The sequence below is a fragment of the Eleutherodactylus coqui genome, chromosome 3 (genome assembly GCF_035609145.1).
Source record: "Eleutherodactylus coqui strain aEleCoq1 chromosome 3, aEleCoq1.hap1, whole genome shotgun sequence".
Lineage (NCBI taxonomy): Eukaryota > Metazoa > Chordata > Amphibia > Anura > Eleutherodactylidae > Eleutherodactylus > Eleutherodactylus coqui.
The window spans coordinates 24445613-24473367 of NC_089839.1; the positions used below are offsets into that span (position 1 = coordinate 24445613).

Genomic DNA, 27755 nt, shown 5'->3' on the forward strand with positions numbered 1-27755 from the left:
TGATTAATGGATCCTTTATTGTAGGCAGCAACAAAGTGGTTACAATGTATCTAATTCATGATAGAAAACACAACAATATCAACACAAAGTAAGAAAAGTTACCAGAGTAAAAAGGGAACAAAAGACGCCGAGGCCTCCTGGGAGGGGCTGATGTCGCAGGAAGTCACTAGTTATGTCACAAGACTGACCCGTCCTTTCATCCTCTTCACCTGCGCAGCATGCGCTTCACTCCCATCATGCCATGCGCTGGGGGACAATCACTGCAAGGGGGGCCAAAGTATAGCCTAGTGTAGATTCACTTTCAAACATCGAGATTTGCAAAAATGAGAACGTGCTGAAACTTCAAAAACCCTTGTTTTTGTCTTCTACTCTAGTCACATCCAGAGCTGCATTCACAATTATCACATATCATCATTCACAGTATCTCTAGTAACATCCAGAGGAGAAAATTTCACAAAGGGAGCCATCACCCTAAGTTTTGTAAAGTGTAGTCTAGGTTGTAATGCATTCTGGGAAATGTAGTGTTTCTATCCACCAACCTTGCAGAAGTCTGAAGCAAACCAGCAATACAGCTGAAGAGTTTTCCACAGGATCGACCATCAATAGTTAATCTGCCATTTGGGATCTCCCGGCACTCCACCGATCACCCGGCCTTCTATCAGTTCAGCGGCACCGGACGTGCGTCATGGGAGACGGGAAAGGAAATTGTCTAGTTGGCTTCAAACCCTACTGACACCGACCGGGAGTGAAGCTATCCAGGCCACTTTCAGTCCCGTCTCCTATGATGCAGTGTCGGCCTGCTACACTGAGTCAGCTCGAGCGATCAGTTGATCGCCGGGGATCCCATGCGGCGGGTTCACAGTGATTTACTATTGATGACAGATCTTGTGAATAAGTCATCAATAGTTTTTGCCTGGAAAACCCAAAAATCGCTAAAATGTTGGAGGCATCTTATCACAGTAATGATGGTTTCTTAGGTACTGTCACGGAATAAGCCGCACCGCAAGCGGCGGTACAGTCAGCAGGCCATCTACGGATTTTGATGAGGAATTAAAAAAGGTCTTCAAACCTGCATCAAAATAGTTAAACCTGCGGATTTTGGTGTGGAATTTTGTAGGTGCAGATTTGGTGTCGTCCTGCCATCTCACGTGAATAAGAGGTAGAATGCAGCTCTGGCTGTGACTGGAGTACAATACAAGACGTGGATTCATAGAGCCAAGAATGTTTAAAGTACAGTATCTTATGTGGATTTGTCGGGGCTCATTCACACGAACAGATCTGCGCTGCAATATTACACTGTTTGTTTTTTAAACACGTAATATGCAGCACTGAAACCCCGTTGATTTGCACCGGGATCTGCAGACCTGAGTATTTACGTGCATGGAAAAAGCCACATGTAATATTTTGGTCCGTATTATAGACTGATATAGCCCACTGAAGTCAATGGGAAGTCAATGGGATTGCATGTATATTCATTGCGCATTGATGCATTAAAGCAATGGGACCTGCTTGGTTTTTGTTTTAATACGGCTGCAAAACAAAATGCAAACAGGGCAGATATGCAGGAAAAAAGCATTTTCAGTCTGTGAATACGCAGCAAAACTAAATACGCCCGTGTGAATGAGCCCTTATACTGAGATTAAACACCTTGTGTGCAGAAGTGGCGCTACTGCATTAAAGCAAAAACAAAGACAGCCGCACGGCTTCTCTGACTACCCATGCATATGTATAAAGACACTACAAGCTGCCCTGACTGGCCAGTGATGCTCATTTGGGTAGTACTGGCCAATCACAGCAGGTGTAGTACCCTATACTAATGATTCATCAGTACATCAGGCAGACTGAGCAGTGGTGCGGACATCGTTGTTGCTCCGGGATCGGAGGTTAGTTTTAAACCTCCATCATATAGAAATCTCAGCTCCTTGCCTGTAGTGTTAGGAGTTACAACACGTTTCTCAGCTTCCTTCACCTCGGTGGAAGTCTCCTCTCTGCCCCCCAGTCTTGCTTATAAGTTTTACCTCTTGGATCACCATGTCATGAGTGACAGCCTTACACATGTCATATATGGTTAGTGCCGCCACGCTCGCCGCGGTCAGCGCCTCCATCTCCACTCCGGTTTTACCATAAGTGCGACACTCTGCTGTTATCACGGCTGTGAGACATGTGGGGTCCAGCGTCACGGAAACCTTGACCTGGTTCAAGTCAATGTTATGGCAGAGAGGAATGAGCTGACTGGTCAGTTTGGCACCCTGGATACCGGCAATCTGCGCCACGGTGAGGACGTCACCCTTCTTGAGTTGGTTGGACTGGACCAAGCTGAAGACTTTTGGCCCCAGGTGGATGATGGCTGTAGCGATGGCGGTACGGCTGGTGTTCGACTTCTCCCCGACATCAACCATGTGAACCTTCCCGGATCGGTCAACGTGCGTCAAGTGTGCGGATGCCCCCTGTATACGGGAACGATTGTGCGTTTCAGCTAAAGTGTCAGTGGAAGACTGTGGAGTAGTAAGGCACTGTGGGGGGGCGGGATAGTCAGGGCCACTGCAGAACCTGCGCAGCGAAAGCACCAAAGGGTTAAGTATTGTCAATGGAAAATCAGGCAGCAAGAAGTCCTTATGTCCTCTCGTCGTACCGCGGACGGAGCCGCCGCACCAACCAGCCAACAATCCAGCAGCAGCAAAAGCTCTGAGATATTCCTTTACATTATAGAGGCCCCGAGCCGTTCTCTGGTATGGAGGAGGCAAAGGAGGAGGACCTGGAAAATGGGGAGGAGGAGAGTTATACTTCATTGTAAGAGTATATAGGATACTAGGCATTTCAGAATACAGTAAGCTGCTACGTGTGCATGATGGATAACACTATATGGACTATATTATATTCTTGTACATAGGGGGCAGTATTATAGTAGTTATTTTCTTGTATATAGGAGCAGTATTATAGTAGTTATATTCTTGTACATAGGGGGCAGTATTATAGTAGTTATATTCTTGTACATAGGGGCAGTATTATAGTAGTTATATTCTTGTACATAGGGGGCAGTATTATAGTAGTTATATTCTTGTACATAGGGGGCAGTATTATAGTAGTTATATTCTTGTACATAGGGGGCAGTATTATAGTAGTTATATTCTTGTACATAGGGGGCAGTATTATAGTAGTTATATTCTTGTACATAGGGGGCAGTATTATAGTAGTTATATTCTTGTACATAGGGGGCAGTATTATAGTAGTTATATTCTTGTACATAGGGGGCAGTATTATAGTAGTTATATTCTTGTACATAGAGGGCAGTATTATAGTAGTTATATTCTTGTACATAGGGGGTAGTATTATAGTAGTTATATTCTTGTACATAGGGGGCAGTATTATAGTAGTTCTATTCTTGTACATAGGGGGCAGTATTATAGTAGTTCTATTCTTGTACATAGGGGGCAGTATTATAGTAGTTCTATTCTTGTACATAGGGGGCAGTATTATAGTAGTTCTATTCTTGTACAGAGGGGCAGTATTATAGTAGTTATATTCTTGCACATAGGGGGGCAGTATTATAGCAGTTATATTCTTGTACATAGGGGGGCAGTATTATAGTAGTTATATTCTTGTACATAGGGGGCAGTATTATAGTAGTTATATTCTTGTACATAGGGGGCAGTATTATAGTAGTTCTATTCTTGTACATAGGGGGCAGTATTATAGTAGTTCTATTCTTGTACATAGGGAGCAGTATTATAGTAGTTATATTCTTGTACATAGGGGGCAGTATTATAGTAGTTATATTCTTGTACATAGGGGGCAGTATTATAGTAGTTATATTCTTGTACATAGGGGGCAGTATTATAGTAGTTATATTCTTGTACATAGGGGGCAGTATTATAGTAGTTATATTCTTGTACATAGGGGGCAGTATTATAGTAGTTATATTCTTGTACATAGGGGGCAGTATTATAGTAGTTATATTCTTGTACATAGGGGGCAGTATTATAGTAGTTATATTCTTGTACATAGAGGGCAGTATTATAGTAGTTATATTCTTGTACATAGGGGGTAGTATTATAGTAGTTATATTCTTGTACATAGGGGGCAGTATTATAGTAGTTATATTCTTGTACATAGGGGGCAGTATTATAGTAGTTCTATTCTTGTACATAGGGGGCAGTATTATAGTAGTTCTATTCTTGTACATAGGGGGCAGTATTATAGTAGTTCTATTCTTGTACAGAGGGGCAGTATTATAGTAGTTATATTCTTGCACATAGGGGGGCAGTATTATAACAGTTATATTCTTGTACATAGGGGGCAGTATTATAGCAGTTATATGCTTGTACATAGGGGGTAGTGTTATAGCAGTTATATTCTTGTACATAGGGGGTAGTATTATAGTAGTTATATTCTTGCACATAGGAACAGTATTATAGCAGTTATATTCTTGTACATAGGGGGGCAGTATTATAGTAGTTATATTCTTGTACATAGGGGGCAGTATTATAGTAGTTATATTCTTGTACATAGGGGCAGTATTATAGTAGTTATATTCTTGCACATAGGAACAGTATTATAGCAGTTATATTCTTGAACATGGGGGGCGGTATTATAGTAGTTATATTCTTGTACATGGGGGGCGGTATTATAGTAGTTATATTCTTGTACATGGGGGGGCGGTATTATAGTAGTTATATTCTTGTACATGGGGGGCGGTATTATGGTACTTATATTCTTGTACATGGGGGCGGTATTATAGTTGTTATATCCTTGCATATAGGGGGCAGTATTACTGGTATATACATAGAGGGCAGTATTATTATTCAGGTAACAAATAAATTACCTGAAAGTGCTGTGGAATAAGTTGGCACTATACAAATAACAAGACTTATTTTATTTATTTACGTAAATAACCATTCCCTCAGATATCCGCAGTCCTTCACTCCTGGGATATTGACATCACAACCTGCAGGCCTCAGGATTCAGAGTAACCATCTGCATCCTGTGATGCCATCAACACAGAATTAGTGCCAGTAGGTGGCTTCAGAGCCAAATGTTTACCCTAGTCATCAACTGAATCAACGTTACTAATAATCTAGATTAAAAAAACGGTTTATGGTTACAGCTCCTTAGCAGAGCTATGTGTTTCTATGGTTACAGTCTCCATACGTTTCTTTGTCTACTTTATTATAAATGGACTAGTTTTAGTTTTATACCCTGAGGTGCCAAAAGTCATGGGCTAGCAGTATGTAGATCGATGATGAGGTGGCGTTCCCTCAGGTGATGCTTGGGACCGCCCTCAGCTGTATAAGTTGTGAGGTGTTATCTTGTGAGTGTGGCTGAACACTGGCCAGCGGGCTAATGGTAAAAAGACATGGAGGATTGGAATCGAAACGATTTATAGTGAGCGTGATAAAGATGTGACTCGGCATTTCTAAAGTTGTGCCGGCCAGCGTTAACATTCCATCCACCATGTCACGTGTGCTGGGAAAACATCGAAGGTATTACCACCCACAGGGGCCGCCCACGGGTACTTAATGATCATGACTGGCTAGAATTGTCCGTGCGAACAGACAGGCGACAACGGCCAAAATCACTTCCACATTCAGTGCAGGAGCCCCCCTGTGTATATCCCGCAGGTCAGTGCAGGAGACCCCCACATGTATATGCCACAGGTCAGTGCAGGAGCCCCCCCCTGTGTATATCCCGCAGGTCAGTGCAGGAGACCCCCGCATGTATATCCCGCAGGTCAGCGCAGGAGTCCCCCATGTATATCCCACAGGTCAGCGCAGGAGACCCCCGCATGTATATCCCGCAGGTCAGCGCAGGAGACCCCCGCATGTATATCCCGCAGGTCAGCGCAGGAGACCCCCGCATGTATATCCCGCAGGTCAGCGCAGGAGACCCCCGCATGTATATCCCACAGGTCAGCGCAGGAGACCCCCGCATGTATATCCCGCAGGTCAGCGCAGGAGACCCTATATGTATATCCCGCAGGTCAGCGCAGGAGACCCTATATGTATATCCCGCAGGTCAGCGCAGGAGACCCCACGTGTATATCCCACAGGTCAATGCAGCGCTCTTTACCTTCCGTGGGATATGGGAGCAGAAGACCACCAGAGCCTCTGTTAACAACACAACACCAGACACAGCGCCTCACCTGGGCTCATGAGGTAGTAACTGGACCCTAGAGGACTGGCAACATGTGGCGTGGTTCAATGAGTCACAGTACAAACTGTTTCAGGCTGATGGTAAGGTTTGTGTGTGGCGCAGACCTCAGAAAGCCATGGACTGCAAGCTGGTGGTGGGTCAATACTGGTATGGGGTGTTCTCATGGCATGGGTTGGGTCTACTGATCTGCCTAAACAGGTCATTGACCGGTGCCCGTTACATCTCACTGCTTGGTGACCATTTGCAGCCCTTTACGGACTTCATGTTCCCTCACAGTAATGGAATATTCCTGCAGGATAATGCATCGTGCCATCAGCCCCAAATTGTCCAGAAGAGGAGCATTCTAAAGAGAATTCCTATGAATGTTGTGGGCTGCAGGCTCACCTGACATGACCCAATCGAGCATTAATGGGATGTGGTGGTGAAGTCCATTCAGCCCTCAGATCCTGCACCTACAAATACCCCGAAACTGTGGGGGACATCCCTGCGGCTCAACATCCCTCCAGACGTCTTTCATTCACTTGATACCACATTGAGGGGGTCCTACACAATATTAGTCCCTGTCCTGGGACTTCTGGCACAACAGCGTATAGAATGGTCATGTGACCATCCTGGGACTTCCTATTCATTCCCCAACGTTATGGCTCCACAATGACACTAGCCGCCAACCCATCACGGTTACATTTTGGTATAACCAAAACCTGAGGGACCTCAAAAAGTACAAAATGAGGGAAGATATTACCGGCGACTTTTTATTTTTCTCACTATGGAAAAAACATTAAAGGGCGAGCTTCTCTAACGGACGACATTTCACACTCCAGTCTTAATCAAAAGGTAGTTGAACAAATTTGGCGCATTGATGTCTGGCATGGCCCCCGGTCGAAGGCATACATTTCACTAGGAGCAAGTATAGACTTGTGCTAAACTTTGCACCAACTTCTAAAGTTGTCAGGCCATGTGAGCCTCACCCTTTCCACTGTCCCCCTCCCCCTTTTTGGATGTGATAGTTGGCTTACAAAGTCACACATATGGCGTGCGCTAAAATTTTCAACTTTTTTACACCATAAAACTAGCGTAATTCTTGTTAGATTGCCGCTGGAGCGCGACAATACGATTTTTTTATAAATCACATCTGCAGTAATGTAACCATGGAGACTAGCGAGAGGAGGGGCGTGGACTCACTAAAACGAATGTGTGCGAATACAAAATATCATTTTTTTTCAGATCATGAATTGGCAATTTGAGCCAATATACAGCAGCGTGCAATATGGCGCACCGCTGACCATCTTATCTTCCTTTCGCCCCCCTATGGCCCAATTTACAAGTTTTTTGCTGCTGTGGTTAGAAGTTTGAGTTGGAATTTTTACGACGCCCCTCAAATTGTAGCGAGCTGCGCCGCACTGATTCCACTGTGAGATAATACATTCCGGTACGTGTTTTTCATTCTCCGAGACCACAAGTTATTTTTAGTGTCAGCACTGAGATATCATTAAGATAATTCGTGGTCAGGAGGTCAGCGACTTTCCAAAAAGTTCTGAAAAAAAGTTTTATAGCTCTGAACTGTTTCTAAGTGATCGCGAGACTCCGCAGTATGGGAGTGCGGTGTATTATACTATGTGTAACCTGCTGAGCAGTCCTGAGAAGTCACACAAGGCCCAGGAAGATCCATCAACAGCAACCAGCCTGCTTGTTGATGGTTTCCATCAAAGGGGAGTTAAAAATCTACAGAAAGACGCTGACTCAGCTAAACACAATGACTGTTAGCAGATAACCATGTGGCCCCCGTACGTACAGGATTTGTCACCCACCAATCAGGATCATCGGACGATTCTTCATCTGGGAGATGCTGAACATACCTGCGGACAAAAGGCAACAACGCATTTTACGATCAGCGATATCCGGTATTTGTAGAATCCCTCACCTATGCTGGACTCCAGACTGATACAGGTTACCTGCGCCAATACACTGTAACAAACTATCAGGACAGGAGTGATGTGTGCAGCTGATGGGTTTATCTTACAGAGGATTGTCTACGCCGATACAATGTAACAAACCTTCAGCAGTGCGAGAAGATTTTCAGCCTTTGCATGTCAAGAATAAAAGTTTCTATTCACTGTCAGTAAGCAGAGATCTTGAGACTATGATTCTGTATTGCAATCTACTGATGGTAAATTAGTGCCAACTGACTTCTGTGTGATGCAATAGACAAGATGGTAAACTCACCCGCGTGCTGCTTCTTCTTACGCCCTACAGCCGCCCCGATAACCTGCTTCAGCTCCTCCTCACTTGCCCCTGTACGCAGCCAGTCTCTGAGAGACACCTCCGAGTTCCCAAAGAGACACACCTGTTCAGAGTCAAAGAGTGATTAGTAAATCACTTTACTTTAGATCTTGTGCTCTAGTTTCATCCAGAGCTGCATTTACAGATATTACACTCCCATCACATGCTGGACCTCATTAACAATTTTTATGCTCCAGTCACATCCAGATCTGCATATCTAAAGCTGCATTCATAATTCTTTTTCTGCGGCATTACAGTTTGTATGCTCAAGAAACATCCAAAGCTGCAGTCATTATTCTTATGCTACAGTCACATCCAAAGCTGAAGTCATTCTTACATTCTTGTAACATCAGAGTCGCATTCCAGTAAATCAGAAATAACGCTTTACTTTGTTTGAGGTAGATCATATCACACGCTCTAGTTACATACAGAGCTGCATTTACAAGTGTTACACTCCCATTACATCCTGGACCTTGTTAATAACTTTTATGCTGCAGTTACATCCAGATCTGCATTAACACTGCATATCCAGAGCTACATTCATAACTCCTGTACTGCAGTCACATCTGAAGCTGCATCAACAATTTATACGCTCAAGTAATGTCTAAAACAGTCATAATTCTTACTCTCTAGTCACACCCAGAGCAGAAGCCACAATTCTTACATTCTTGTAAGATAAGAGCTGCAGTCAAGTTCCTTAAGTTCCAGGTAATTAGCAATCACTTTGCTTTACTTCTCTTGAGGTAGATCATATATCTTATGCTCTAGTTACATCCAGAGCTGCAATTACAACTATTACACTCCCATCACATGTTGGACCTCCTTAACAATTTTTATGCTCCAGTCACATCTGCATGAACAATTTATATGCTCCGATCACAGCCAGATCTGCATTCAAAAATTCACTATACAAGCAAACACCTTGAGATTCCCATCAGCCGTGATCCGCAGCCGATTACAGGATCCGCAGAAGTGATCAGACATGGATGTGATAAACCCGATGTGCCCCTGGAAGCCGGGAACCTTGTAGGCCTGAAAAATAAGTGACATACATGTCAACTGATGAAGAGCCGCTTTCTACAGACCCCGAGTAACCTAAACCTATGCCATCTAGTTATCTCCGCTGCTCTGACTGTGTGTCAGTCTTCACTGTAGCTCTATCATTACATTCATGAGCCCCAGTACGAGCTATAGGTTATCTATGTGCGTGAAGGAGACAGATATAAATAACCCCAGCAAATACGTATATACATCTATTGATCTTCAATAACACGGGTTACTGTACCTTTAAGTAAAAGCACACTAAATATAAATATAACGTAAGAGCTAAAAATAAAGGCATCCCCCGTACCTTGGAGGTGCTGGCTATCTCAGTAGGGACAGTCTCCAGCTCCGGCCACTTCTGGCGGATGGTGTCCAGCATTTCCTGGTAACTCACCATCTTCTTGAAGTTCCACTTGTTGCCTAGAAGAGGACAGCAGTATCTTTACATCACTCACTGCGGCGCAGCAACAGACTAACCTACTGGAAACAGTCAACAAGGTGCTGCTAACGGATCCAATATTCTTATAACATATCCACATCCTGCTGTGGATGGGCTCCACGTCTGAGCAGTCTGGCTGCAGCAGCTTCACAGATCCATCAACAGCATCTGACCTACTTGCTGACTGTTTTCATATAGAAATACTGGCTGACATCACTCCACTTCTCCCTGTGATAGCGGCAGGTGTTGTCCCCCACTACTGACCCCACTGTTCTCCAGGGCCACTTACCGTCGAATGGCATGTACTCGATGAACCGCACCTCCAGCGGCTGCTTCTCCGTCAGCGCCACAAAGTCCAGGAGCTCGTCTTCATTTAACCCTCTCATGACCACACAGTTGACCTGCGTCAAAAAGAAATACATAAAAAACAAACAGTCATGTGATCAGCGCAGAGGTTAAAAAAAAAATAAATAAATAAAACTCTTTTACTCCAGTCACCTACAGAGCTGCAGTCATAAATTTTCCTGGTCACTTCTTGGCGGAATGGGCCCTAATTATTTTGCTAAGCTCCCACAATGCACTGCTTTCTTCTGCATTGCATCTTAGAAGATGTAGTGAACTGCAACAAACTATGGTAGACTACAGTGGAAAATGCACCACACAGGCACTGCACTGTCATGGGGTGACAACCGTGCTGCATTGTGGGAGATGTAATGTTTACACTAGATACTTAGTAAAAGTAGATCTCCCACAATGCAGCACAGCTCTGTCCAGAACTAAAGCCAGCAGGGGGCAGCAGTGAGAATTTTTTAAGAGTGGTAACAGGAAACCGGAATTCTATTCTGAATGCAGCTTTGGATGGGACTGGAGCAGTGCAAGTCTTCCCCTTTAAGTAGGTACATTTGGGAGATATACAGCTGTATACAATGTATCGAACGTGTTCAACAAAAAAAAACCAAAAAAAAACCCCACTGGAACAGAGCGCAGAAACATCTGCCGGCGACAAGCTGCGTTTACAAGTGACGCTCTTGGATTATTTATCTTAGCATGTAGTAAAAGCCCCTTTTTACTGCAGACGGTACAAGGAGCTCAGCGGGAGGCGCTGCGACGGATCCCAGCCAAGCGCCGAGGCTCCAGACACGCACGTCACACGGGGGATTCCTGGCGGGAAAATAGGATTAGCATTTTATCACATCGTATCAACCGAAAACAATGTCATTTCCAGAGGAGACAATAAAAGCGGAGGAACCTATAAAAATAGCACAAAATGACGAAAACTCCAAAAATATTATAAAAATGGAGGAATCTATAAAAAGTACAAAAAAAACAACAAAAAAAACACAAACTGGAAAAACACAAAATATATAAAAAATAAATACTGCCCTTACACAGCAAAGTCGAGAGGCGACTACTCTGTACTAATCCTGTCTGCTGCATTTGACACTGTGGACCATAACCTCCTTCTCACTATGCTCCGCTCTATTGGGCTAAAGGATACTGCTCTCTCCTGGTTCTCCTCCTACCTCTCTGACCGCTCTTTCAGGGTCTCCTTTGCTGGTTCTATCTCCTCTCCACTTCCTCTCGCTGTTGGGGTCCCCCAGGGCTCGGTCCTTGGTCCCCTTGTCTTCTCTATCTCTACTGCCCCAATTGAACAAACCATCCACAAACTCGGCCTCCAATACCATCTCTACGCTGACGACACCCAACTATACACCTCGTCTCGTGAGATCTCTGGACCATTCCTCCAAAATATCACCGACTGTCTGTCCGCTGTCTCTAATACTATGTCCTCCCTTTTTCTCAAAACATCTCTAAAACAGAGCTCCTCGTCTTTCCCCCTTCTAACAGACCTCCCCTCAACATCTCCATTCCAGTGTCTGGCATCATCATAACCCCCAGATGGCATGCCCGATGCCTCGGGGTCACACTGGACTCTGACCTCTCCTTTACTCCCCACATTCAATCTCTGGCCCAAACATGCCACATGCACCTCAGGAATGTTGCTAAAATACGTCCGTTCCTCACCATGGACACGCTAAAGACACTCGTGGTCGCCCTCATCCATTCCCGGCTCGACTACTGCAACTCGCTACTCATTGGCCTCCCCCACACTAGACTCGCTCCACTCCAATCCATACTAAATGCAGCAGCTAGGCTCATTTTTCTATCCAGTCGTTATTCAGACGCCTCTGCATTATGCCAGTCGCTGCATTGGCTGTCCATCCACTGCAGAACTAGATGTAAACTCCTCTACCTCACCCACAAAGCCCTGCATGGCGCTGCGCCACCATACATCGCCTCCCTACTGTCAGTACACCACCCAGCCCGCTCACTCCGATCGGCTAACACCCTCAGACTAAACACCCCTGTAATACGAACCTCTCATGCTCGCCTACAGGACTTCACCAGAGCAGCACCCATCCTCTGGAACGCTCTACCCCAAGGCATCCGGACAATTCCCGATGCACGAAATTTCAGACGTGCCTTAAAAACGCACCTCTTCAGGGAAGCATACCAAATCTCCTGACCTAGTCCCTCGCCCCTCCCTATGGTGCCCCACCCTGTTTGCCTTATAATAAATGATCTGTACATGAAATTCCCTATTGCCTGTGTTCCCCCTGCCCCTCCCTATGGCTCCCCACACCTTCCACCCTGCCTATTGTATACGACCTCTACCCCTGCACCTCCTTACCGCCCCACCCCGTTTGTTTCAAACTAAATGTACCTCACATTGTAAGGCCTCCTTCCCACGAGCGTGACGGGCTCCGCCGCGTAATATTACGCAGTGAAGCCCGTCACGGCGCCCCCCAGAGCCCCTATACTTACCTGCGGGAGATAGCGTGAAAACGCTTCCCCGCCCACCGTCGTCGCGTCGTGTGACACGCCCACCGCGTCACGTGACGCGGCCGGCAGTGTCACGTGACGCGGCCGGCCGCGTCAAATGACGCTGCGGCGGTAGGCGGGGAAGCGTTTTTTCACGCTATCTCCCGCTGGTTGCAGCAGGAGATAGCGTGAACGGACGGCTTCCATTGACTGCAATGGAAGCCGTCAGCGCGTACAGCCCGTCCTCACCCGCAGCAAATAGAGCATGCTGCGGGTGAGGACGGGAGAAATCGCGGTGCGTAATTCCACGGTGGAATTACGCATCGTGAGCATTGTGCTATTAGGTTCAATAGAACCTAATAGCAGGGGGCCACGCAGCGGATTTTTGCCGCGAATTTACGCGGCGTAAATCCGTTCGTGGGAAGGAGGCCTAATTGTTGTATTGTTTTGCATGTATCCCATACCTGAAAGCGCTGCAGAATAAGTCAGCGCTATACAAATAAAGATTATTATTATTACATAAAAATACAGCTACAGGCGCCACCTACAGGAGACACAATGAACTGCTGGCAATGCTGCCTATAACAGGAATGATAAGCGTTTGGCATCACCTACAGGAGGACACATTATGATTCACGTAGAGAACAGCAGTGTCAGAAGTTCTGTCTCTTGAAGCCACCTACAGGGGACACATTAAACTTCTGACACTGCTGCTCTTCCAAGTGAAACACAAGCTATTGGCGCCACCTACTGGTGACACATGGTACTACTGACACTGCTGTTCTCTAAGGGATTTACAAGCTCCAGATAACAGTGTACAGAGAAAAAAAGTGACTGAATTATACAATGTATAGATTATATACAATTAACCCCATCTCTGCTGTTGAATGGGCTCCTGGAAGAGACCATCAGTCACTCCAGTAACAAGCTGAAAAACAACAGTATTCTGGGGGGAAACTTCAAGTTTTTCTGATTGCAAGTGATACGAGTTTGGATCTCTGTTACATTTTGTTTGTGTCATCGGTTGTCATCAAATTCTTAAATGAATAGTCCCAACTTGAACCTTTATGGTATATCCAAAGTGTGACAGATGATGTGTGCTCCCCCTCGGAGCCTGACCACCCTCTATCCAGCTGTATGCAGCAGTCAGGAGCTATGGAGCCAGGACGTAGCGCACAGTGAAGTATTCTCATCTCATCCATGGCAGATCTAGATGGGAATACCTCTTTAACACATTAAAGACCAAGCACTGTAAATTTACGGTGCATGGTCCCGGCCTTTTAATCCCAGCCGATAGTAAAAATACAGCAAGGATTAAAGCCCCTTCTTCTGCAATCAATCAGAAGTAGGATGGGTTGTCAGCTGCTAGTCACAAGGAGAAGGTAGGAATGTTTTTTAACACCTTCTGCCTTCTCCTTTCCCTAGTACACAGCGCTCAATGAGTGCCATGTACTAACAAGTGAAATTGAAGTAGAACTTCCACTACGCAAGCCAGCAGTCATGTGACTGCTAGGATCCCCTTGCACAGCAAAGCTACAGGGTCCTAACAGACCCAGATCAGCTCTGCCAGTGACTATTGTCACTACAGGGAATTTTTTCCCCTGTAACTCAGGCTCCTATGGATGCCCCAGCTACAGTGGAAAAATGTCAAATAAAAAAAAAAAAAAAAGCCTATTAATAATATGTGAATGTCCCCCAGAGGTCTTATATGTGGGATAGTAAGAAAGACAGTAACATACATCAGTAAAACAAAATTACAGAATAAATTCTGTACTTTATTTTAGCGTAAATATACTAATTTAAAAAAAACAAACATTTTTTTTAGCTTTTTACCCCCAATAAAAACGGGAAGAAATTCAGTGAAAAAAAAAATTAAAAAATTAGCCTTATAGGTCACAGAAAAAAAATATGAAAAAAGGTTTGGTACCGTGTTAGCCAGTCGAGTGTGATTGTACTGAAACCAAGTAATCTTGTGGATATGAGACCTTTTAGGGGCTAACAAAAATACATGATGTTACAGCGAGCTTTCAGGATATCGCTCCTTCGTCAGGCTAATTAATGAAACTAGTTTGGATGGCACATAATATGACATACAGATGCAGGGGGGGGGGGGGGGGGGGGGAGCTCCTCTTGTCCAAAAAAAAAAAAAAAAAAAGGTTCACACACGAGTCTCAAATTTCTGAGTGTGTACATTTATTTAGATCAAGAGGAGCGCCCCCCCCCCCCCCCCCCTGCATCTGTAGGTTATAATTATGTGCCATCCAAACCAGTTTCATTTTTGTTAGCCATTAAAAGGTATCACATCTAGAATCCCAAGATTACTTGGTTTCTCTCACTGAGAACAATCATACAGAAAATCCCTAGAATGTTCCTGGTCCTAAAGGTACAAAACAGCCTGGTCCTTAAAGGGTTAAGAAAAATGTGGAAAGCGCACTGTGACATGACGGCAGCCTGCAGTTATCACAATGTCCTAATGTTGGGTCTTGCAGGAATCTCACCTTCACGGGGTTGTACCCCAGCTCCACCGCACGATGAATCCCCTCCATGACTTTATGGAAACCTGGAGACACAGAAGGATGATAATACAACTAGTATACATTGTGCAATGACAGACTCAGCTCTGCTACATCCAGAGCTTCATACAACTACATTATACAGTCTACCACTGCCATCTACTGGACAGGAGCGGTACTGTCACCGATATTCCATCACCTGCAGTCATCTACATAACAATGCCTCCAGAATAAGTGCCCTGTGACTTGCGTTGCATCATGTTCTTCTCGGTCCTTACTGTCCCCATGGTGTCCCCATAGTAGGAAGGTCTGCATTGCATTCAGGGACTGTGCCTACACTGCTGCAGGGAGCTGCATGCACAGGCCATTTTCCCCTTCACTACAGCACCCCGCCATCATTTTGCCCTTCTGCCATAATTGCAGCACACAGCCAACACTGTGCCATACCCGCAACACTGTAGACCCCCACCATCAGTGTTATACCGCCAAGACTGTGCAATCCTGCCAATACTGAGCCAGTTCGCAAACGCCATGCCATCTGACCTGTGTGCTGCATTGTCTGTCCACACAGGGCATAGATAGCATGTAGCCACTGCCACCACGTTTGGGGGTCTGCGTATAATACCCACCTTTCCTGCGCACAATGAACTCGAACTTGGCGGGCACCAGGGTGTCCAGGCTGATGTTTAGAACGTCCAGTCCCGCTTCCTTCAGTTTGGGTAATAGTCGCGCCAGGTTAATGCCATTGGTGGTGATCGCAGTGGTTTTTAACCCTTCCAGTTTCCTCAGTTGTGCTATAAGGACCAAAATAAAGGTTAGCCATGGAGAGCAAATCCTGCATACCGAAGACCGTGTGGGGGTGAAAGGGAAAGGGGGGGGGGGGTGTCATATCTTCCCCTACAGGCTCTTTGGGGGTAATTTAGTAGATGCGTTGAACCCCCAATAGTTCAGAAGGAGAGGACGTGGTACAGTGTGCTCCTCCCCTAACAATACCATGAAGACACTAATTGCCCATTTGTCCCTTTTTACCCCCCAGGTTTTAAGCCTTCCTATTGACAGCAAGCAGAGATGTTAAAAACTGAGGAACTGAACCCAATATTTCAGTATCTGATACCAGATCTGTAGAGGAACACGATGGGCAGTGATTCCGGCAGCTGCTGCGGGGGATTCTCACCTATGATGTCCACCACGTCGGGGCGGATGAGGGGCTCACCCCCGGTCAGACGGATTTTGTCCACTCCTTCCTGGACAAACAGTTTGGCCAGAGTGAGGATCTCCTGAGTGGTGAGAAGTTCGCTCTTTGGTGTCAGCTTCACGCCTTCTTCTGGCATACAGTACTGACCTGCAAAAGTATTAATGCCCAAACATTACTGCCAAAAGAACCAACAGAAGTATGTGAACCCCAACACTGACCCCCAATCTACATACTCAAGTATGCCAGCCTGGTGCCCCTATGCCTACAACATGGTGTCTGCACCGGGCACAGTGCTCTCCAGTGAGCAGAATATAGACTGCAGTGATATTTGTGAGGCACAACTATGTAGATACAGTATGGCGCTATTATGTGGGCAATGTATGGTATTATTATTTGGCATGTTGGAATGCAATATTACTGCACAATGCCAAGGTTGTTCTGCACCATATGACAATATGTGTTTATTATGGGGCTGTGATTTGCAGGCAATGAGAGAGCTAGTTTGGTACAGCATGGTAGTATTATGTAGGTATATATGGCCATTATTTGGTATATTATAGGGTCATTATTTTTGCATTGTGTAATAGTATTATTTGTGCACTATATGTCACTATTATGTTTTTGCTGTAGGACACTATTTTGCAGGCCACGACAGAGCTAAGGCGGTATAGTATAACAGTATTATCTGACATATTACAGTGTAATTACTTAAGCATTGTGCAGTCATATTATGTGCACCATGTGGCATTATTAGGTGTTTACTTATGGCATTATCTTGCAGGCAAGAACAGACCTACTGTATGTTTGCGCAGTATAACCGCACTATGTGGGCACTGGATGGGCAATACCCCTGAGTATAATATGGCACTACATGGTGTGAATAGTAATAAGTGCTGGTGGGTGGTCACTTTTCCACAAGGGCTTCCAGAAATTCTGATCTTGCATTGAAAACCCTAAAATTTGCACCTCTGTGCCGGTTGCTGCTCTTGTATAGTCACCAGCTCTCAATGATGGATGGATGGATGGAGGGGCGGGCACTACTCACATCGCAGGTTACACTTCTCAGTCAGCGAGATCCTCAGGTAACTGTGCTGTCGGCCGAAACTGTCAGTGAGGAAGGCGGAGAAGGGCAAGGTGTGATCTCTGATGAACTGCTTTCTATCTGGGCTCGGGGCCAGACCCTGAAAAGTGCAAAAATACAATAAAAATGTTGATTATTGTATACGGATCTCAGCTGCCACCTCTGGGGAACTCTGAGCCCAAGTGCAACTTATTCCGATTTGTAACAAGTAGAGAAGTTTTTATTTAGGTCTCTTGTATCTCACAAATCATCATCTACACGGATACAATGTATCAGTCCGGCTGCTGAGCTCACAGAGCGTCTGTCCACACTGATACAATTGTATCCACTCCTCAGCTGCTAGATGTGTGCAGGGTTACTGCCTGTGAAGGTAGACAAGAGTGTTCTCAGATTTTCTCACGCAAATTTTTAGCGCAAGAGTCAATAGGACTTTCTAATGTTAAAAATGCATTGCATCGCACGAAAACTGCAAGCTCGTGCTTTGCAATGCGATAAAAGGAGGTTCCATAGGGAATCATGGGAGATTAAAAAAACCAGAAAGATAGGACATGCCGCGATTTTTTTTTTCTCGCAACATCTCATGAGTGAAAACATTGCAAATGTGAAGGAAGCCATTGAAAATCATTGGTTTCATAATTCTGCATTAAAAAAAATATATATATTGCACTTTTTTAAATCGCCAGTGTGAAGGCAGCCTAAGGCTACAGAGCGATCATCCAGAGCACGGGTGAAAGCAGGCAATGAATGGGAATCATCACATGATTGTACAATCTGAGCACATCTCTCAGGCAAGACGACACAAACCATCATGAGACGATGCAGACCGTGTCACATTACATCATCCACAGCGCGGCGGACTAAAGGGATTCCACTGTAGTAATCAGGACATCATAAAGAACAGTCTGATAATCCGGCATCATTCGGACTGCTGGAGAGCAGCGATCACAGGAGAGCGGCCAGGTAATGTTGGTGCCAATCTTCTGTCGGACTATTTTGCTACATGCTGGATTAGCAGGATTTCCAGACCACGGGATTGCAGATTAATGGAATTTCTATGTACAAATATGACATTTAGGCCTTCCTCGCACTCGCACGCCTCGGCACAATTTTTTGCGTACTGAACAATGTTTTTGGGCGCGCATCTGCAGGTTTTACTGTACTTTTTGCACCCACAAGGCATGTCCATTTGCGTGCGGCAAACAAAGATGCACCGATTTAAATGGCCAATTAGTCTAATGAGTTGCAGACTTTTTTTTTCCAGTGGAATTACACAGAGTATCACGCATCTCGTTGCACATTGCACGGCTGAAATGCATGGAAATACGTGCCTGTGAACAAACCAATGGGTTCTATTCTCAGCGTGTTGCGCACAAATACGTCTGTGAGAATCTAGCCTCAGGCTTCCTTTATAGAATGGCAACTTGGGACGGATTTGCTGCAGATTTTCTGCATAGAAAATCCACAGTATTTACAGTAACAGTAAAGTGGGTGAGACTTTAAAAATATGGTCCGCACGTTGTGGAAATTGACGCTGCAGTAGGTCAACAATTATAGAATCGGGTTTGCAGTGCAGATTCTACCTCTTCAAACGTGGGGATGAATGTGACACCAAATTCCAAGTCAAAAAGTGTCAAAATGCCAACCAAATGCTGTGGTTTTTGAGGAGGATCTGCTATGGAATATCCACTGCAGAATCCCCCCCCCCCCCCCCCCCAAAAAAAAATAATAATAATATTATATATACACACAGCAAAAGTGAGAAAAACAAAAACACAATGGTGCAGAAATACTATTGAAAATGCTGCAGTAACTACAAATTAAAAGCTGCGCTGTGATTGGTTGTTACGGTCAACTAAGGCAGTTCTTCTTTTAGAGTCATAAATCTGCTCCAATGTGCGCCAGAATATCGTCTTACAGTCTTTGCTACATATTTATGATGTAGTTCAGACACTATTTTGCTAAGGCTGAAAAGGAGTGGGTGTGGCTTTGTAGGGAAAGGGGTGTGGCTAAATGCAACTCAGGCACCAGAATTTGCACCACGACGTTGCTGCAAAAACTGGTATAAACTAAGCCAAATAATAGCTGGCATACAATTAGAAGGAAGTGTCTAAAGATGCTCCAGATGTATCAGCCAATAGGGGGAGATACATTTTAAGACAATGGGGCAGATTAACTATTGAAAAGTCAACAATTTTCTGGTGCGAATTGTGCCAGAAATTTCTCTTCGGTCCCAAAACTGGACAGCAAACAGGCAAACCCCATTATAAACAACAGGGTCCATTTGGCGATATTACCTAGAGCAGAGGTAACTTGCTGGCCTGGTGACCCCCCTAACATCAATTTAGAGACCATAAAACTATCACATCCCTTGTCACTAATTAAGAATTTACTGTTATGTTCATCCCTCCCTAGTATTTATCCAAGTGCTGTTAATCACAACATGTCTGTGCCCTCCTATCCTGTTCTGGAATTTGTTTTAAGTACAAATTAATCATACCATATGCATGCCCTTCCATGTCATCATGTGTATTTATATAAATATGTCTTTAGATCTGTTCCATTATGCCTGAGGAAGAACCCTGGAAGGTTCAAAAGCTCGCTATAACATCATGTATGTTATTGTTAGTTATTAAAAGGTCTCATATCTACAAGATTACTTGGTTTCTCTTACGGAGAACAATCACAGATTGTACTGTTTAACTACTAGGCAGGATTAGTAAATCTGCCCCACTGATTGTAGAGCTGCTCGTATTTTCCTAGAGTTTTATACAGTTAACATCTGGATGCAGTGAGCCTTTGGTCTCAAAAATTTAAAAAAAAACTGCATTTTTGAGGAAGACATCAGCCCAAGACGGCTGTCAGAAGAGCATCTTTTTTACTCTGTATTTCGGGTTTACTTTGCAGATCATGGTGCATAGGAAGTGTGAACCCATCTACTCCCACGGTCGTATTTTTCACAGTTGTGAAAAAAAAAAAAAAAAACACCTCACAAGAAAATAAATACAGCATGACTGAATGTCGTCAGTTTTGTCTCCGCATTTGCATTTATTGGTTTTATTTTCTATTGGGGAAATATGGAGCCAAATACTGATGAAATACACGACATCCGTTTGCACTGGCATCTGTAACATGTCCGTATCACACATCCGTTTTACGGACTTGTAGCAATGCGCTCTTCTGAAACTGGTCTTACAGGTGAAGCTGTAGGTCATAACTTGTATCACGCTGGAATAACAGGTTCAAATCTGTCCCAGGATGATATCTGCATTGGTTTTTATGTTTATTTTCTCTTTATCCGGCAATGAAACAACAAGTGTGGTGGCTCAGCTGTTAGCGCTGCCGTCTTGCCGTGCTGGCATTGTAGGTTCAAACCTAACGAAGGGTGATGCCTGGATGGAGTTTTTCAAAGTTGATGTTGCCCTTGATGAGATTTGACCCCAAGACCCCAGCCGTGCAGGTGAACAGTGCTAACCACTGAGCCATGTACATTTGAGAGGTGCCGCCACCACTGAGCCCTTATTCCACATTGGCACAAAGTATTAGTAATTTTAGGATTTAATTAGCATTAGGTAAATCTATAGTAAAACTGTATTTTTAACATTATTTATCATCATCTACTTGCATTTTCGTATATAAATAAATATTGCCACTTCCATCTGCAACAAAAGAGCCCTAAAAACACAGGTTTAAAAAAAAAAAAAAAAAAGGCATAAAAATCAAATAAAAGCTATATTAGAATATACAGAAAGGGGGGGAAAAACAGCAAATGAGATATAATAGGCAAATAAATACAAAGGCAAAAGCACAAGGAAGAATAATAATAATAATAAACACACAAAGTGGATTAGAATAAACAAAAACAGATGAAAGAAAAAAAACTAAACAAGGGAAGAAGCAAAGAGAAAAGTAAACACAATCTATTAGAGATAACCAGGTCAGAGCTCTCCAACAGAGTAGTTTTCCATCAGGGACATTTGTCCCCCCCCCCCCCCCCCCCCCCCCCTTGGTGTGCAGGATGTAACGCCCCCCTCCTCTCCACATTAGTTCTGATATCTCTTGTAGTATGACCCCCCCACCCCCCACCCCCATCCCCATCCCCCTTCCTCACAACTATCTGCAGGGATCAGGGGGTTTCTTCCATTATTCTGGATACAACTTGTAATCATCCAGAATCTTCTGATTAATTCACAGATAAACCCCGAGTTAATCCAATCACATGAAGACGCCACATGCGACCACTTCGTGTTCCACGATGAAAGGCGGAATTAATGTACCGGAGGGGATTATCAACCCACAGATGATGAAGGATCGTTACACTGTGTGTAAGTTACAGTAGCCGCCACTCTCCGGTCCTCATTGTATCCATTTCTGGAAAAGCTGGGTGACAACCAACATGGGCGCCGCTGCAGCCGCCACTCAACTTTCCTAGACTCAGGAATATTCACAGTGGCGGGTTGTTTACTAATCAGTCCTAACAAAAAACTTGGACCAATTTTCCCTGCAATTTTTTGGGCACTTCTGTGAATTTCTTCTTCGCAGCTAATTTTTATGCACGTAAAAAACAAAAAAAAAAACCTGCGTGATTTTTTATTATTCGGACAGAGTCCGAGCAAATACAAAAAAACTATTGCAGCGCATCCTATTTTCTTGGGATTTTTGGATGAAAATTGCCCAAAGTCTATGGGTGCACCCATTAAAAAAAAAATTTGCATGTAACCATGGCAACCTTAAGATAAAAGTGTGCAGAATCAAGAAGCGTGCAGACTTACGCATTTTTTTTACATGCATACAAATTGCACAAAAATAAAATTAAACGACTTGGAAAAAAAAATGTAAATAAATAAATAACGATTTTTCAGGACTGAAAAGGAAAAAACAAACCACCAAAAAAAAAAAAAAAACCCTCCACACCTATATGAATATACCCCAATGCTGTGCTCAATCCTTCCCAACTACGTATCCATGCAGCTGTCTGCTAAAACTGGGTGATAACTGGAGAAACAGCGACCATACGGGTTGTCCCCCCAGGAAGGACTGGACAGCAGAGCACTGCTCTCACAAATCCTTTGTTTTTTGGGGGGCGCCCCCCTGATTAGAGGTCGATAAACTGATTAATGACCCCAAATTATATTTTTCTCCAGTTGTTGCACAACTACAACTCCCAGCATGTACTGACCTGCCTGCTAGGAGTTGTAGTTTTGCAACAACTCAAAAAGTCACAGATTGGAAATTCCGGCACAAGCTGCAGTTCTTCTCTGGAGAATGGAGGCCACTTGGCTGCAGGGCATGCTGAGAGTTGTAGTTCTGCCAAAAGTTGGAGTCCACTGTCACAGGCTTACTGATAGAATTATGAATGGGAGCGGGGCTGGCAGCGGATGCTTGTCTCTGGAGAGTGGAACCTTCTAGGCTACAGGGTGCTTATCACATGCCCACAGCAAAGAAGGGACATCAAAAGGAGCGCGGCGGCGAGATAATATTTAACTGCAGCGTGTTACGGTAAACAGTTTTACAATTCAAAGGTCTTGTCTGTAAACTTCTGCATAGTAGCAGAGAAAAGCAACTAAAAGTGCTGATAACTCCTAGTCCAGGAGAGGGTTGTGCTGCCCAAGTAGCCTACATCATATGTGAGGATATCAGCTGCTCTACTGAATTTTAGTAACATCAAGTCGCTGCGTTAGGGGAGACGTTACGCATGACTGTAGAAAATAGCCTACTGAAAAATTAAATATCCATACGAGTTACATCCTGTATTATACTCCAGAGCTGCACTCACTATTCTGCTGGTGGAGTCACTGTGTACATACATTACTTATCCTGTACTGATCCTGAGTTACATCCTGTATTATACCCAGAGCTGCACTCACTATTCTGCTGGGGGAGTCACTGTGTTCATACATTACTTATCCCGTACTGACCCCGAGTTACATCCTGTATTATACTGCAGAGCTGCACTCACTATTCTGCTGGTGAAGTTACTGTCTACATACATTACTTATCCTGTACTGATCCGGAGTTACATCCTGTATTATACTCCAGAGCTGTGCTCACTATTCTGCTGGTGGAGTCACTGTGTACATACATTACTTATCCTGTACTGATCCTGAGTTACATCCTGTATTATACTCCAGAGCTGCACTCACTATTCTGCTGCTGGAGTCACTGTGTATATACATTACTTACTACATACATTACGTATCCTGTACTGATCCGGAGTTACATCCTGTATTATACTCCAGAGCTGCGCTCACTATTCTGCTGGTGGAGTCACTGTGTATATCATGCCCTGTGGAGCTTGCAGTTTAGTTTATAATGAAGTGTATAATATTTGGATGTGAAAGGAAATCTGAGAACATATAAACTGCAGCGGGACGGATTATATAATGGTCACATGATCTGCAGACAACAATCACACAGAGAACACAACATTCTTGTATTAACAAATAGACCAGCAGACCGGGCCTGATTATATATCCTACAGTTGCAGAGCTCTAATGTCAGGATTACAAGCCCAGGGTGTGTACAGCGCTTACATAAATTACTTAAACATGTCTCAACCTTCCAATAAGCCAAATGTTTTCACCCCCTGATTATGACGCGCATAAATCATCATCACATGAAGAGCCAACTTTCATAACAAGACAATTTCTCAAAAGCAGATCCGCTGTGTGTAAACATGGGGTCTCCACTGATTGGGATATAGGTCTAGGGACACACACAGGCTTACGGTATAGTAGTGGATGCAATACCACTTACAGCGATTCTACTGTAGCTGCATACGGAGAGAGAGAGAAGCTGCAGGGGGCAGGGGCAGTAATAGAAGAGAGAGAGAGGCTGCGGGGGGGGGGGCAGTAATAGAAGAGAGAGAGAGAAGCTGCGGGGGGGGGGGGGCAGTAATAGAAGAGAGAGAGAGAAGCTGCAGGGGGGGGGCGGGCAGTAATAGAAGAGAGAGAGAAGCTGCAGGGGGGGCAGTAATAGAAGAGAGAGAAGCTGCGGGGGGGGGGGGAGGGCAGTAATAGAAGAGAGAGAGAAGCTGCGGGGGGGGGCAGTAATAGAAGAGAGAGAGAAGCTGCGGGGGGGGGGGCAGTAATAGAAGAGAGAGAGAAGCTGCGGGGGGGGGCAGTAATAGAAGAGAGAGAGAAGCTGCGGGGGGGGGGGGGCAGTAATAGAAGAGAGAGAGAAGCTGCGGGGGGGGGCAGTAATAGAAGAGAGAGAGAGAGAGAGAAGCTGCGGGGGGGGGGCAGTAATAGAAGAGAGAGAGAGAAGCTGCGGGGGGGGGGGGCAGTAATAGAAGAGAGAGAGAAGCTGCGGGGGGGCAGTAATAGAAGAGAGAGAAGCTGCGGGGGACGGGCAGTAGTAGAAGAGAGAGAGAGAAGCTGCGGGGGGCGGGCAGTAGTAGAAGAGAGAGAGAGAAGCTGCGGGGGGCGGGCAGTAGTAGAAGAGAGAGAGAGAAGCTGCGGGGGGCGGGCAGTAGTAGAAGAGAGAGAGAGAAGCTGCGGGGGGCGGGCAGTAGTAGAAGAGAGAGAGAGAAGCTGCGGGGGGCGGGCAGTAGTAGAAGAGAGAGAGAAGCTGCGGGGGGCGGGCAGTAGTAGAAGAGAGAGAAGCTGCGGGGGGCGGGCAGTAGTAGAAGAGAGAGAGAGAAGCTGCGGGGGACGGGCAGTAGTAGAAGAGAGAGAGAGAAGCTGCGGGGGACGGGCAGTAGTAGAAGAGAGAGAGAGAAGCTGCGGGGGACGGGCAGTAGTAGAAGAGAGAGAGAGAAGCTGCGGGGGACGGGCAGTAGTAGAAGAGAGAGAGAGAAGCTGCGGGGGACGGGCAGTAGTAGAAGAGAGAGAGAGAAGCTGCGGGGGACGGGCAGTAGTAGAAGAGAGAGAGAGAAGCTGCGGGGGACGGGCAGTAGTAGAAGAGAGAGAGAGAAGCTGCGGGGGACGGGCAGTAGTAGAAGAGAGAGAGAGAAGCTGCGGGGGACGGGCAGTAGTAGAAGAGAGAGAGAGAAGCTGCGGGGGACGGGCAGTAGTAGAAGAGAGAGAGAGAAGCTGCGGGGGACGGGCAGTAGTAGAAGAGAGAGAGAGAAGCTGCGGGGGACGGGCAGTAGTAGAAGAGAGAGAGAGAAGCTGCAGGGGACGGGCAGTAGTAGAAGAGAGAGAGAGAAGCTGCGGGGGACGGGCAGTAGTAGAAGAGAGAGAGAGAAGCTGCGGGGGACAGGCAGTAGTAGAAGAGAGAGAAAAGCTGCGGGGGAGGGGGCAGTAGTAGAAGGGAGAGAAGCTGCAGGGAGGGGGCAGTAGTAGAAGGGAGAGAAGCTGCAGGGAGGGGGCAGTAGTAGAAGGGAGAGAAGCTGCAGGGAGGGGGCAGTAGCAGAAGGGAGAGAAGCTGCAGGGAGGGGGCAGTAGCAGAAGGGAGAGAAGCTGCAGGGAGGGGCAGTAGTAGAAGGGAGAGAAGCTGCAGGGGGGGCAGTAGTAGAAGAGAGAGAAGCTGCAGGGGGGAGGGGCAGTAGTAGAAGAGAGAGAGAAGCTGCAGGGGGGAGGGGCAGTAGTAGAAGAGAGAGAAGCTGCAGGGAGGGGGCAGTAGTAGAAGAGAGAGAAGCTGCAGGGAGGGGGCAGTAGCAGAAGAGAGAGAAGCTGCAGGGAGGGGGCAGTAGCAGAAGGGAGAGAAGCTGCAGGGAGGGGGCAGTAGCAGAAGGGAGAGAAGCTGCAGGGAGGGGGCAGTAGCAGAAGGGAGAGAAGCTGCAGGGAGGGGGCAGTAGCAGAAGGGAGAGAAGCTGCAGGGAGGGGCAGTAGTAGAAGGGAGAGAAGCTGCAGGGGGGGCAGTAGTAGAAGAGAGAGAAGCTGCAGGGGGGAGGGGCAGTAGTAGAAGAGAGAGAGAAGCTGCAGGGGGGAGGGGCAGTAGTAGAAGAGAGAGAGGCTGCAGGGGGGAGGGGCAGTAGTAGAAGAGAGAGAGGCTGCAGGGGGGGGCAGTAGTAGAAGAGAGAGAGGCTGCAGGGGGGGGCAGTAGTAGAAGAGAGAGAGAAGCTGCAGGGGGGGGCAGTAGTAGAAGAGAGAGAGAAGCTGCAGGGGGGGGCAGTAGTAGAAGAGAGAAGCTGCAGGGGGGAGGGCAGTAGTAGAAGAGAGAGAGAAGCTGCAGGGGGGAGGGCAGTAGTAGAAGAGAGAGAGAAGCTGCAGGGGGGGGGCAGTAGTAGAAGAGCGAGAGAAGCTGCAGGGGGGGCAGTAGTAGAAGCGAGAGAAGCTGCAAGGGGGGCAGTAGTAGAAGCGAGAGAAGCTGCAGGGGGGGCAGTAGTAGAAGCGAGAGAAGCTGCAGGGGGGGCAGTAGTAGAAGCGAGAGAAGCTGCAGGGGGGGGCAGTAGTAGAAGCGAGAGAAGCTGCAGGGGGGGGCAGTAGTAGAAGAGAGAGAGAAGCTGCAGGGGGGGGCAGTAGTAGAAGAGAGAGAGAAGCTGCAGGGGGGGGCAGTAGTAGAAGAGAGAGAGAAGCTGCAGGGGGGGCAGTAGTAGAAGAGAGAGAGAAGCTGCAGGGGGGGCAGTAGTAGAGGAGAGAGAGAAGCTGCGGGGGGGGGCAGTAGTAGAAGAGAGAGAGAAGCTGCAGGGGGGGCAGTAGAGGTAGAGCGAGAAGCTGCAGGGGGGGGCAGTAGAGGTAGAGCGAGAAGCTGCAGGGGGGGGGGCAGTAGTAGAAGAGAGAGAGAGAGAAGCTGCGGGGGGGGGGGCAGTAGTAGAAGAGAGAGAGAAGCTGCAGGGGGGGCAGTAGAGGTAGAGAGAGAAGCTGCAGGGGGGGGGCAGTAGAGGTAGAGCGAGAAGCTGCAGGGGGGGGCGGTAGAGAGAGAAGCTGCAGGGGGGGCAGTAGAGGTAGAGAGAGAAGCTGCAGGGGGGGCAGTAGAGGTAGAGAGAGAAGCTGCAGGGGGGGCAGTAGAAGAAGAAGAGAGATAGAAGCTGCGGTGGGGGGGGGAGTAGAAGAAGACAGAGAAGTTGCAGGGGGGACAGTAGAAGAGAGAGAAGCGACCGATCAGAGAGCTGCAGGAGCTGCGTACACGCGACTGTTCTCACCTGCTCTACTCTGGGCACCTCCACCGCCGGCGCTCCGGACACGCAGCTTCGCTTGGAGCCTCCCCACGGTCTGAGGTGTATTTTGCCCCGCAGCAGCCCCCACACCCGTCCGCCGCCCGCTGCCATGTCCCGGGCTGTGCTGGAGCTGAGCGGCCGTCGTGAGCCCTCACTCTCCGCTACCACGTCCTGAGCCAGCCAATCATAAT

At 46.3% G+C, this 27755-nt stretch overlaps 1 protein-coding gene across 2 annotated transcripts; it reads right to left on the reverse strand.

Annotated features, from left to right (window-relative positions):
• MOCS1 (molybdenum cofactor synthesis 1) lies at nt 1-27755 on the reverse strand. 2 transcript variants are annotated; one of them, XM_066595320.1, is made up of 11 exons: nt 27550-27755; nt 17490-17625; nt 16424-16591; nt 15879-16043; nt 15235-15296; nt 10203-10314; nt 9782-9894; nt 9352-9462; nt 8374-8494; nt 7959-8006; nt 1-2755 (listed from the first exon to the last, which is right to left on the reverse strand). In XM_066595320.1, exons 1-11 carry the CDS (start codon nt 27673-27675, stop codon nt 1956-1958), a joined length of 1962 nt encoding a protein of 653 aa, XP_066451417.1. In that variant the 5' UTR covers nt 27676-27755; the 3' UTR covers nt 1-1955. The 2 variants fall into 2 exon arrangements, with proteins under 2 accessions (XP_066451417.1, XP_066451418.1); XM_066595321.1 differs by having other exon boundaries at nt 2616-2755; nt 7943-8006; nt 27550-27750.